General features: G+C 42.7%; 1 protein-coding gene across 1 annotated transcript; it reads right to left on the reverse strand.

The window, feature by feature from the left end:
• Positions 1-2,405: 2,405 nt before the first annotated feature.
• On the reverse strand, positions 2,406-3,521 carry npy7r (neuropeptide Y receptor Y7; the record flags this gene model as incomplete). The annotated part of the gene is made up of 1 exon (XM_080034992.1): positions 2,406-3,521. One exon carries the CDS (start codon positions 3,519-3,521, stop codon positions 2,406-2,408), a length of 1,116 nt encoding a protein of 371 aa, XP_079891118.1.
• Positions 3,522-13,512: the final 9,991 nt, after the last annotated feature.

Consider the following 13,512-nt stretch of genomic DNA (forward strand, 5'->3'; position numbering starts at 1 on the left):
AGGCCCATTACTACACCAAAGTGCATTCTGATAAGTCATGTTAGGGCCTTGTCAACACATCTGAATGTAGCCTCTGTTAGATTCCATGCAAAGTGCAATAAATGAAAAAAAATATGGTTAAATTGCTATTTCAAGAGATAAATCTCCTTTAGCACAGTATAGGCCTATACTGGAGTTAAATGGATAATCTCTTCCACGTACTAAAATCATCCCTGAAAACCTCTCTTCAGTCTGCTGGGAAATCTTTACACAACGCTTCTAATGCGTCCAATGCCAGGGTTTCTAAGCTCAATGTTTGTCTGCTGCTGGTAGTCCTGATAAAGGTTTAGAGCTCCGATAATAAGCCACGGCACATATGAAAAACAGGCTAAACCAGGAAATAAGCAATGTTGTTGTGGGTGTCGAGAAACAGCATTACATGCCCATTTCGCATTTCCTTTACAATAAAAATCAATCACACGGCGTAGGCCCCTTGTTCATTACATTCTTTATTGGATGATACTGGTTCTGTTTTCCCTCCAAATGTATGAATGCTTCCCATCTAAAGATAGATTTTCCCTGCTTTCAAATTCTGTAAGTCAAGGTATATCTTACTTGTATTACCCATAAGCATGAAGGCTATATGCACCAGGGCATGGACCGATAAACCCAAATTCTTTAAGGATTAATATGTATGGTGTCTTAAAGGTGCACTATGCAGTGTCAAGGGAGGAGGATTCATTTAAATAAGCAGAGCCTGCAGTTAGTTTACAAAACATATGTTCTCTAAATGTTATTCAAAGTCTTGAATAATTCTTTAATCATGAATCCACATAAAATTATTGTGCGGCACCTGGAACCAAAATTAAGACTAGAACGTTTGTATACACAACTGTGGGCCCTCCTGCTGTGAACAACAACAGTGAAACTGTTACTTTTAAGTTAGCGTTCTAACTTCAAACAGTGTTCCAGGGATTCAATGTTCCTGTGAGTAAAGTTTGTTTAACCAGTTATGAGAATATACCTTAGGACATGTTCACTTCTCTGACACACCAAAAGTTGCATAGTGCACCTTTAAATACATTATGTCAATATGCCATCATTTTCAGTCTGTCAATGCATGCAGCCACACAGGATCTGACAGACGTTTGCCTTAGCTTTACCCGAGCCAAGGACTGTTTATTTGACACAGAGGCACAAAGAATAACTTATCCTAATGGTCAACTGTAGGCGTTGTGTGTACAGTAAGGGCCCAGGCATGTTTTTCCAGAGGCCCTGTGGTTGATTAATGCCCCAGTCTTCATTAGTCAAAAACCACAGACAACGTACACTATAGCAGCTGATGGTATAGTTGTATGTTTTTACATATCCTCAAAGCAGCTGCCCACATTCTGCCAAGAAAAAATATCAAGAACGTGTTGCCCATTCCCTTAGACACAGAGGCCAGCTGGTCCATCTCATCAGGAACAGCTGGTGGACAGGTGAACACAGTTACCTTCCTGGTTCCATGGAAAAAAATCAGCGCTCACCTCGCCTGGATTCCCTCGAGAATATTGGAATTCATCCAAATTAAAGGTCACATATTATGCTTATTTTCTGGTTCAAAATTGTGATTTTGGCTACTACTAGAAACTGTTTCATGTTGTTTACAAAAAATATTTTATATTTCTCACAGTGCCATTGCTGAATCACCTCTTTTCAGCCTCTGTCTTAAACGCTCTGTTTTAGGGCCTGTATCTTTAGGCCCCGCCTTCCAAAAAGCCAAGTCTGCTCTGATTGGCTCTGAATCTAACCGCTGGTTTCAATCTAACTGCCAGTCAGATTCAGGGGTATCTGGGGATGTGCTTATCACAGGTGGAGGTAGTCCCAAGTAAGGTTGGTAATGAGGGGATGTGGCTTTAAGAGAGTCTCTAGACCCATTGGGGACCCATATTAATGTATATTAATAATAGGTGCCCTTTAAATGAAAATCATCCAAATGTTTTCAACAGCCAACAAATGAAAAGAAACTTGTTCTCACAGTCCCAATAATCACCCTCTTCCCTTTAGTAAAAATATGAACACATTAATAGCCTTATGTATGCAAAGGACTGAATGATTAATTGGACATTTCAACTGACAAGAGATCACCATTTTCAGGAAACATATTTTACACTGTACTGAGTTAATAAACAACCAAGTAAACACCTAAAACACATATTGAACTAGGTCCGACAAATGTATTTCCTCTAGTACCATTCACAAACGGAAAGAAGAACCTTACATAAAGCACTTGGCATGCAAAGCACTGAGCCCTCTTCAGATTCTCAAGCTCGGACCATTCGAATCAAAAGGCTACTTTTGAACGAGAAGCACCACAAACTGGAGGTGCGTTCAATGCGTTCAGTCACATTCTTCAAGTTTTTTCTCCAATAGCATTAGCACTCTCAAACGGCCGTCGGAGGGTGTCCTCCGTTACGACCGTTCAACGTGAGCCGTCTTAGGGAGCGTGTCCTGAAGGAGCCCTCTGGGTGGAAAGCCTCCGGCTTGTCCTCACAACGGAAGACCATGAGGAAGCCATTCCTGTAGTTCTTATTCATCCAGCCGTACAGGAGAGGGTTGGTGAAGGTGGAACACATGGCTACGATATGAAACACCGTGTAAATCAGTTTGTACTCCTTGAGCCTGAGCACCAGGTCCAGATCGCTGGCCAATTGGAACACGTGGAACGGCAGCCAGCAGATGGCAAACACCACCACCACCAGCGCTAACATCTTGGTAGTCTTTCTGCGGCGTCTGATGCTGTCGCTGCGGTTGCACGGACTGATGTGGTTCTTCAGTTTGACCCAGATGCAGATGTAAGCGTAGCTGATGACCGCCAGAGGAATGATATACTGTAGGAGCAGCATGGAGAGGCTGTAGATGACTCCGTCCCTGCTGGTACCGTGGGGCCATTTCTCGGAGCACACGGCGAAACGCATGTTAATGGAAGGGATCTCCTCCTGGCGGTACTCTCTAAAGATGGCCAACGGAGCAGCCAGGACTGAAGACATGGTCCAGGTGACGCCCATGATCAGGAAGCTGGAGTGCCACGTGAGGCGGTGGCCCAGGTGGAAGATGATGCAGCGGTAGCGATCCAGGGCTATGACGGTCAGGGTGAGAATGGAAACATGTACGCTCAGCGCCTGGGCAAAGGGCACCATGTGGCACAGCACGGCCCCAAACTTCCACTCGTCCAGCAGAGTGTAGACCAGAGTGAAGGGTAAGCACAGCGTGTCCACCAGGAGGTCGGCCAGGGCCAGGTTAGCTATGAAGAAGTTGGTCACTGTTCGCATGTTCCGGTAGCGGATGATCATGTAGATCACCAGAGAGTTTCCAAGCAGGCCTAGGAGGATGATGAGGGAATAGGCTGCTATCAGGGTGATCTGGACTCCCACGTGCTTGGTGATGTCCGTGTGGAAACCTGGCTGGTGTAAGCCCGTGCTGTCGTTAAGGAGGATCCAGGGATCGGTGTCAGCTGCCTCCCCTCCGCCTGAGCTGTTGGATGTATCTGGAGGGCTCATTTTATCCGTAATATGCCAGATCAACGCTGTGCCAACACCTGAGGAGAGAAAGCGCATAAAGTTAATTCTTTCTGACACAAGCCAGGCAGAATGATATTTCAATGGAGCTATAAAAGCTTAACACTGATAGTCTTTGTGAAAAACAGTTGAACTTGAGGTGTTATTTCCACTGGTTACTACATTTCTGTGGTCTTGTACTGCTGTCTCTACGTGGTGTCACCATTCATTTGTCTTCATGAGGTTGACTGACTGCTTCCGTTTGTATCCCTCTCTGTGCAGGTCTCCCAAACAACTAAGATGAGTTTCTGATGAGCATCATCCTACACCGGCTTCCAAGTGCAAGATACAGCAATTTGATTAAATTGAATTCCTTACCAAGCCAGTGTACTGCATACTGCTGCTGGCAATTAAAGGTGGAGTCAGCAATCCTGGAGATCACCTGTTGTCAAAATAGCTTTTGGTCAAAATCCATGAATGTCTCCTCACAATCCGCTACCTGTCTATAACGTGTGCATGCGCTGAAAAAAAAATATTGTGCACAACCATAGGCTCTGTAAACTGGTACAAAATGGGTTTGTTAAACAAAGTGGCCCACGGTAGCTAGTAACATGCCCGTTTACAGAGCTGAGGCTGTGTATAAACACATTGTTAGGAGTTATTCACTGACTTTGACAAAAAGAGATTTTGACAACAAGCGTTCTCCAGAATCACTGAATCCACCTTTAAACACCAGGGTTTTTTAATGACGGGGCTACTGTTTTGATCTCTTGATTATGTCATAGCCCATTTTCCGCCCTCTCTTTAACTTATACAATAGCTCCTGTCATTCAAAGAAATGGACCGTAGACATCCTCTCATCAACGTGTCTAGACAAAGTGGTACTATTAGTGGTGGTCTTAAAAACATTCATTCTAAGTGTCTCCTTCCCTCTCAGCATAGGAGCAAAATTCAATTTCTAATGAAACCTGATACCCGACTGAACAAAACAGATACACCGCTTTTTCATTATTTTCTCTATCAACAGGAAAGGGTAGTTTGCTATGTAAATGTCACACCGCTATTGAAGCCATTTAACTTGAGGGCAAAGAAACAGTGCAATTTAGATAACAAGAGAATTATATAATGCAAGCAGCCTTATAATAATAACAGACCTTAACAACAACAGCCTAAGATTGGATTGAAAAAGTGGGGGTTCTGAAAGACTCGAGTTCAGTAAAATCGGCACAAGTAACACATGGTAATCAATAGAAAATCAGCTGTCTTTGTACAGACATGCTCATGCCCCACATGACATGTGCTGCTGTAAAGGCTGAAAAATGATGCTGGAAGCAATGTGATCAGGAGGATGCAAACCAGTTCAAAGCCATCATTAGAGCTGCAGACGGCTACCTTGGATAATATGCGTGAAATAATGGCTATGCTGTGAGCTATGCCTCACTTTTGCCAGAATGCGCTGGCCCTGTATTGCTCAGCCTTCTTTTGAGGAAAGAATTCTTTCTTTTTCACTAGACTTTGTGTGCTTCATCATCTTGTCATTTCTGTCAGTTTACCTGCGAGAGTCTGACAGCTCCTGTTGAATGCACAGAGGACGTTTTGTTATGGCACGCATGAAACTTATGTTAATGTTTGACTCTTAAATAACTGCTAAGTCTCTGCATCCTCATTAAGCAGATTAATGCTCACTATGCTGACTGACAAACAGAAAACCATTTAGTGAGAGGTCATGTTTTGGTGATAGACACTATCACAGACTATTATACTTTGCTGACGTCTTTCCTTTTTCATTATTTTATTTACATTTAATTTGTGGGAAATATGGAGTTTAAGTTTAATTTTGCTGCATTGTTGTGTTTCTCTATTTTCGTGGTATGCTATGAATCATATCATGCTTCAAGTAAAAGGCTCAGACAGTGTGTGTGTGTGTGTGTGTGTGTGAGTGTGTGTGTGTGTGTGTGTGTGTGTGTGTGTGTGTGTGTGTGTGTGTGTGTGTGTGTGTGTGTGTGTGTGTGTGTGTGTGTGTGTGTGTGTGTGTGTGTGTGCATTTCCCAGACATGTAAGCTCATACAGTTTATGGTTTCCTGAATATTTGAGTAAACAATAATTAATGTCAGGTGAAAGACATATAGGAGAGGAGTGTCATAGATTTAGCAAACACACACACACCCACACACACACACACACACACACACACACAAACACAGCATGAGTCATGAAATGACTCGCAGGATAAGTCTGAATCTATAAGGAACAATGACATTGTGTGCATTACAAAAATCCAAAAATCATATACAGCCTGCTTGTTACTCTCTCACCAGAGTGTGCGCACACAACCAAAAACACATACACATACACACACACACACACACACACACACACACACACACACACACACACACACACACACACACACACACACACACACAAACACAAACACACAGGAACACACAGTTAGGATTTATCAGGCAGACTGCAGGCGACATGTGCACTTTACAAAGCATCAGTCTTTTGCCAAGGTACCTTTTTCTGATCAGCGATTAAACCTTGAGGCAAGCGTGTGCCAGTGAGGAATCTGTTATAACGCACCTGCTAGAGCAAAAAGCCACAATACCGTCGGATTCTAGGTAACTCTTTGCACCGCCTTTAAATAATCACGAGATCCCTTAACCTATTCATAAAAAGCAATGATGCGTTCTTCGTGCGCAATTTGTCGAGATTTGTTTAACTTGCTAAATAGTGCGCAATCAAATATCTCAAAAAGGAACTCCAAAAGCCTTTTCATCCCGTCTCGACAGGTGCAAATCACAAATAGACTCTTGTGCTGCTATATCATTTTCACACTTGTTCATCCTCCTTTCTGAATGTTCCACTAATATCCAAATTACGCACAGTAAGTTACGCTGCCAGAAAAGAACATAGGCTACAGGACAAACTTCCATCTCATTGATACATATTTACCCCCAAAGTAGCCACCGCCATGCAATCATCCGTTCAAAGTGTCTGTTTGATGAACGCTATCCACACATTAACGGACTCACCTTTTCCCCCTATTATCTCCCTTTGCAGACGAGTCTTCGCTGGAGAGTGGCGTGAAACGAGGGGGAAATATCCCGAAGCTCCTCCCAAGCTAAAGCTCTCAGTGCGCATCTCGCGGCTCTTCTGTGCGTCTCTGAGGCTGGTCTGTCTACTGGATTCAGTTCAGTGAGCGAGCGAGCGTCCTCATCAGTGCCAGGGACCGTCAATGGAGAGCTGCGCAGGGGTTGTGCCTTGTAGGTGCACATTTTAAGTGATGCATATGTATTGTATTCATTTTCCACTGCATTAAACAGTAAAAAGGAAAACATGTCTGCCTAGGCCTAAATATATAGGCCCATCACAGAATACCATTGAAGGTGCCAACGCATTATTGTGTCACTGTGTTTATGACATTTCGCAGTTTTATCTCCATTTATCATTCACTTTTTTTATTTCCAGGCATGGCTTTCCACTCTAGAGCCTTTTATTCCAGTGCACAATGTGGAATGAACTTTGGAACACTACAGGATTGTAAAGAGAAATCGTCTCATTGCTTGCTTTATTCGAGCCTCCTCATCCCCCATTCATGTACTCTGCTCCCTCCGCCTGGAACACTTTACAAAAAACACTCAAATCACAAGAACTCATCACTATGAATGATTTTAAAACTCGGCTCACATGTTTTTTAATGACGAATTTTGGAGTGTGTCAATGTTTCACTGAGTAGCACTTTATCATTGTCTGAAAACTGTTCTTCTTTTTCACCCACTGAAATGTATGTATTTGTCTCTGTTTTCTCATGTCTGTGCTTTCTCCTTATGTTCTCATGTCTGTGCTTTCGTCTCTGTTTTCGCATGTCTGTGCTTTCTTCTTGTCTTGTATTTTATTCATTCTATCTGCTGCCATTTTGGCCAGGCCTTGCTCGGAAAAGAGGTAATTTGACCTCAAGCAATTTTGCCTGGTTAAATAAAGGTTAAATAAAAAAATTTAAAAAATCCCTGTCGGAGCTGATTTAATTGCAGCAAGTAGACTGTGACACAACTCAACAGGCTATCGATGTGCAACAAGCCAGAACCAGCGGGAAGACAATACAGACGACGGTCACTCACAAGCTAATTTCTGAGAGCTTCCAGTTCATGGCGAGTAGATTGTTATGCAAGGTTCCTCTGGGATACCAGATCATTGGCCAAACCCCTCACCTTACCACTCACCTCATTGAACAGTTGAATGCACCTTTTGTACCTTTTGTTTGGTTGGGATGTTCAATCAATATCTTAGTTTTCTGAGTGTGTCTTTTAACTGAATCAAGTCAATTATTTAGACTGAATGCTGCTCTATTGTTAGGTGCCCAGAGCCCTTTTCCTGCTTATAATGTAACAAAGCGAGAGCTTTGTGAAAAGATAGTGGGATAGTGTAAGGACATGTCTACATGCTGATGTTGAAGCTTTTTAGAGAAGTAGTGTCAAATGAAACTCTAAATTAATTACCATTAAGCATATTCAAAATCACTTCTCTTCAAATGACACAGTAATATAACTAATAATCAGCAATGTACATGTATTTGCAGCCATGAGTTCAACTCAATTATGTTATGTGATTTGGATAAGCACCGCCTTTCTAAGCTCTGATCTATTTTTTCTGGGAGCTTGCATTGTGAATCCTCTTGGTGGGATTGTATGTGATGATTACCATCATTGGTGCACTGATTGACTCAGCAATCAAGATCAGCACTTAGTAGCCCCTTTTACACAGCCAGTGAAAGCCGGGAATATGCCGACCTTTCGGCCCTCCGCACTGCTGTTTAAATGCGACAGTTGCGGAACGAGGGAAGAAAGGTGCAAGAGATCGTTCCGGGAATTTTACTACCTCGGGGGGTAGTAAGATTCCCGACATAATCAGTTCCGCCTCTCTGTTTAAATGCTCCAGCTTGTTGTTGCGGAACAGGGGGGTGTTTGACGGTCCATAGCCTACGTTCTAAACATGCGACCATGTTAGCAGTTGAAGGACGTGTGTTTAACATTAATCACGGCGGCCTGATGTCCCGTAAAAATCACCAAATAAAAGGAACGGTGTATAATCTTGCTGATCATAAGGTCCGTTGCTCAATCCAAACCCCCGCGCTTCATTTTGCAGAGTGTATGAGTCTATTTCTGCCCAGGAGAAGTTGTACAATGGGAAAGCTAGGCTAGGCTAAGTAAGGGATAAAGTATAGCGAATGGGTCAAGCTGAACAAGAGCCCTCCGCTGCGCGTCGGGCTCCTGCTTCAGCTTGTCGGTCTTTATTTCTAGCAAGTGACCCGTTCGCTATACATTATCCCGCTTATTAGGCTACATGGCTACTACAAAAAATAAAGCAATTCATTGAAGCAACATGTTTTAACAGCCAACAGCCGCTACACGGTCGAAACTCACTCAGTAGCAACGGTTACTATGTCAAGCTGCGGCCAGTAGTACGCCAGTAAATAGGAACGACCAAGGATACGACCTAGTAACGGGGGAATAGTCCGCTCGCCCCGTCTGCTTCAGCTGACTGAAGGCTCCGGCTCAGCTGTTAGCCACAGAGCTACTGTTTTGCTAACACAACTCAAGACGTGAAGAGGTGAAGCGGATTGATTTTGTCAGTTTGGTTAACAGTCCCAGTGATGTTGGACTCAGCGCGTAGCGAGATCAACTGGCACATCGTGGGGACAGTAAAATACGGCCCTCTTACTGCAAGCTCCAGCACTTCTGCTCTCAATTCACCGGCCAGTGTTGTTGTTGTAAAGCAGCTGACCGGCGCGGCGCTAAATGTTTACGTCACACCTCACGCTGTTTACAAGCACCTCTTTCATTCCGGAACGCTGTGTAAAAGGAGCTAGCAGGCCGGCGTTGCTTGGTTCTGTGTAAATAACACAGAAGCAAGCAAAGCCGGCATTTTGGAGTGATGTTGTTCCGTCAATATGCCACAATCTCTGTGTAAAAGGGGCTACAGAAGCAAGCAAAGCCGGCATTTTGGAGTGATGTTGTTCCGTCAATATGCCGCAATCTCTGTGTAAAAGGGGCTAGTGATTGAGGGCAGGCCGCCTGTCCGCCACAATTTATCCTTTCAATTGTGAAAGCCACGACCCCACCACCACCCACGTGCACTGGTTCAATCTGCTGTCAAGGTGGATGGTTGGTTCAGTATTGCGTGCGTAAGTGTTAAAGGACCTCTGTCCACAACCTTTCTTATCCCCAACAGTTTCTGAAAAAACAATTGTGAAGAAGTTTGACAGCTTAGAAAATGTCAGTTTATAGTGAGACACTGCAGGCAAATTTGTAATGAAAAAAATTACTATTTTAATATCAGTAATCAACTGACAAAGTTTCACGATCATATCTATAAGTTAAACATTTTACTCTATTCAACTACAGTGTCTTAAACCACTTGCTCTCTGCATTTCCATGAACTCATGCCAATTTGCATGTAGACTACATAATGAGTGAGATCTATTAGGTCTCCCCTAGATACTGTATGTTTGGGGATCTTGTATTCATAGTCCACTGATTACTGTTTGTGTGCAGCTCCTTATTGAACACTGCTTCCACCTATCTGATGAAAGAATCAGAGACTGTGGCATCCTCAAGTCGCACAGCAACCAAACTACTAGTGCCATTCAGGTAAACACCCCTCTCTATATATATATACAATACAGTATATGAGTCAGCCATGTCTTTCTGTGTGGGCGCTATATGTGAAATAAAGAATGTCGGAGTGAAATCAAAGACAAACTGATAATTCATATTGGGTGTGTGTCCTCATCAGTTTTCTTTTCCTTTGGCTTTTGATGTCGGTCACATAGATCTAACTTGAGAGGGGGAGACCATGCCGGCCATGTTCAAATCCTTGAATTATTCAGTTGTTAAAAGTATTGATCCGAAAAGGATGGGCAGATGTGTCAAGGGCTTCAAATTGGATTCCTGGGGTGAAAATGGGTGTGTGGTATGCTTCACTTTCATTCTTAGACCATCTCTAATGTGAAAGCAAAACTGATCAGGTTGTAGGCCTATGTTCATATGTATATACTGTACAACCGGACCGTATAGACAAATGTGTGTCCCATTAAAAAAGCTATACATATGGGGGGCTTATGAGGACACCAGCACTAGTTGTTGTTTCTGGGAATTCTTGAGGATTAACCAACATGAAAGGGAGTTTGCATTCCATTTTTTACTGTACACACATCATGAATAGTGGTGCGCCTCACTGATTAAATACCTGGAGTGATATGCAGCCTGTTAAAAAAACAAGACTAGCGAGACCAGTCTGATCTCACGCAACATTCCAACATTCCAACGTTCCAATGCCCATACTATCTACTATTTAGTATGGTAGAAAAAAGATTTAGGATGTCCCGATTCTTGTGGCCAGATTTAATATGGTTAGAAATACCAGGATGTCTACTACATCCGGCCGAGACTTGTAGTGTTGAAATCAGCATCCCCTTTGGGCGATTCTGACCCACAATCCAGTGCGCACCAGAAGTGATGTCACATCGATGGAGCCTATACGTATGAAAACAAATGGGGATGCGACGGATATAAAAGCAAGAGGCAAGATCAAGGCGCAATGGTATGTTGAAATAAATAAGTAAAAGTATGTCCCAAGTGTATGCCTACTGCATCCTAATTAGATTATTTTTATGGTCGGATGTAGTATGTAGAATAGAAAACAGAAAGAATATGCAATTTGGAATGCAGGGTCAGTCTGGACTTTCCACAATATCCATGGGGAGGAGCCCAGCCCTGTCCGTAAGTAGAAGGCAGCCCCTGATTGGTTCATCTTGTCTTCAATCTAGCCTCACCATGAAAATGTATCAAATAAGCTTGTGAGATATGACTTGTCTCACAAGCGCTAGATTGACGACTACATGAAGAAAGAATCTGTGTTCCACTATCATTGACAGAGTTAAGAGTCAAATGTGAAGCTTGTGCGAGATCAAGTTGGTCTCAGCAGGTTATAAAAAACAGCTGTAGGCCTATGATGTTGCATTACATTTCATTTAGCTGATGCTTCCAACAAGTGCATTCAACCATGAACAGCAAGAATCATGTAAGTAGCTAAGCTTCAAAAAAGTCAAACTACAAAGGTGTAACCATGTCTTGTTCATCCGTTTACAGTAGCCTATGCAAGAAGATGGTGTGTTAAAGAGGATGCTGGCAGCCACTGGTACCCAGTGATGAGAGAGAACATAGGTAGGCTATGTCCACTGTGGCTCCAAGGGGACAGTCTGAAGAAATGACCCTCGACAAAGAAGCCTGTGCAACAAACTGGGCGTGTGGTATTTGAAAAGACTGCGATGTTGGAATTGCATTATGGGATGCAAATGTGATGCAAATGTAGGATGCAATTTATGATAGCTTAACATGGCCTGTTCTCTTTCTTCAGATCGGTCCAACAACTTGTATGGAAGTGCAACTCCAACATGAAATGCAGCCAGGGGCGTAGCACCAAATTCTGGGCCCCTATACAAAAAGTCCTGATGGGCCCCCTGAAAAGCGATCTTATATTACACATGGCTCTCTGAGCCAGACAACTCCACAATATTTCATCTGATGAATGACCAAATCATTACTTTTACTGGTGTTTCCCCCATAATATGTCTTAGTCAAGGTGGTCACTGGCCAGGGTCACAGGAGGCGTGAACATGTTGGGGGTATTATGCTCAAAGATGCCAATGCGCACTATAGAAATAAACAACTGTTTATTTGAATACAGTTGTGCAATTTTGTTTGCTATGTGCAGGTATAATTTTACAGACAGTACAAAACACAATTAAAGAAAACTTCTAATGTTTTGGTGCAATACTATGCAGACACACTAAATACAAATAATAGACCATACACTTGTGTAGGCACATCAAGTGCAAATTCAACTTTTTAAAGTTCCTTTATGGATGGGGGGCTGTGATTATTGTGACATATAATAAGCCTATAATTCATTAATGGTTATTATTAGCCTACTTGCATAAAAATAAAAACATAAAAACATAAAAATAAAGCAGCATTGAAAATTCAGAAAATAAATCTTGTTGGCCTACACTAGCATGCTGTTCTACAAATAAATAACTCAATAGTTGACATAATAAATACAATGTGTTTTCCCCTTGAAATGTCTAAATGCATTTCAAAGACAGTAACAGTGTGGCACTTCTTTAAACTTACTGAAACTTGCAGGGGCCATCACTCTCATGTATTCATCAGACTTTTCTTTGCGCTGTCTGAGCTGATAGATAGGTTGTGTTGCCACAGTGATGTGGAGTCTTAAACTGTCCTAGCTTTGCCAGCACTTATTTCTGTACAGCTAAATATCCCCATAGAAACATCGCTGCGTTTATTTTCGCCACCAGTTAAATTCAATTTCGGCTTGCTCCTGCTTACTCTCCCGCATACATGCCTTAGTCATGCGCAGGCCCCTGATCTCCTTGCAAGGGTCAGGGGCCTATCACGAGCCAGTCAATTATTTCTTTTTTTGGAATGGCATTGTTCAGGGCCTTCGAAGATCGGGGCCCCACATTTAGCTTGTTAAAAAAATTAAAAAATATTTTATTTTTTTATGGGCCCCCCTCTGCCTTGGGCCCCCCCACGACTGTATCACTTTTCCCCCCAGTCCGTCGGCCCTGAATGCAGCAGCTGTCATTTAAATCACATTATAATGGGGTGATTAGAGCCATACGAGTGTGCTTTAAAACAGTTAGACTATATACACCATTATAGGGATACAATTCACTAGGCTACTTATAAATAAAATTAGAAAATTATCAGAACATGACAGGCCCAAAGCTTTCCTTGGGGAGTCTTTTTTTGTGTGGAATTGTTAACCTCCTGACTTGTGTGTGGCAATACACAATGAGAGAAGTGAGGGCTTCTGCAAATTTGCGATAGTGCTTTCGTTCACAGAGGAGCGCCTTGGCAAAATGAAAGCAAAAATGAGCGGAGCGGAGAAAAGCAGAGTTGGCTGA

Source organism: Ammodytes marinus (genome assembly GCF_949987685.1).
Source record: "Ammodytes marinus genome assembly, chromosome: 10".
In the NCBI taxonomy this organism is placed as follows: Eukaryota; Metazoa; Chordata; class Actinopteri; order Uranoscopiformes; family Ammodytidae; genus Ammodytes; species Ammodytes marinus.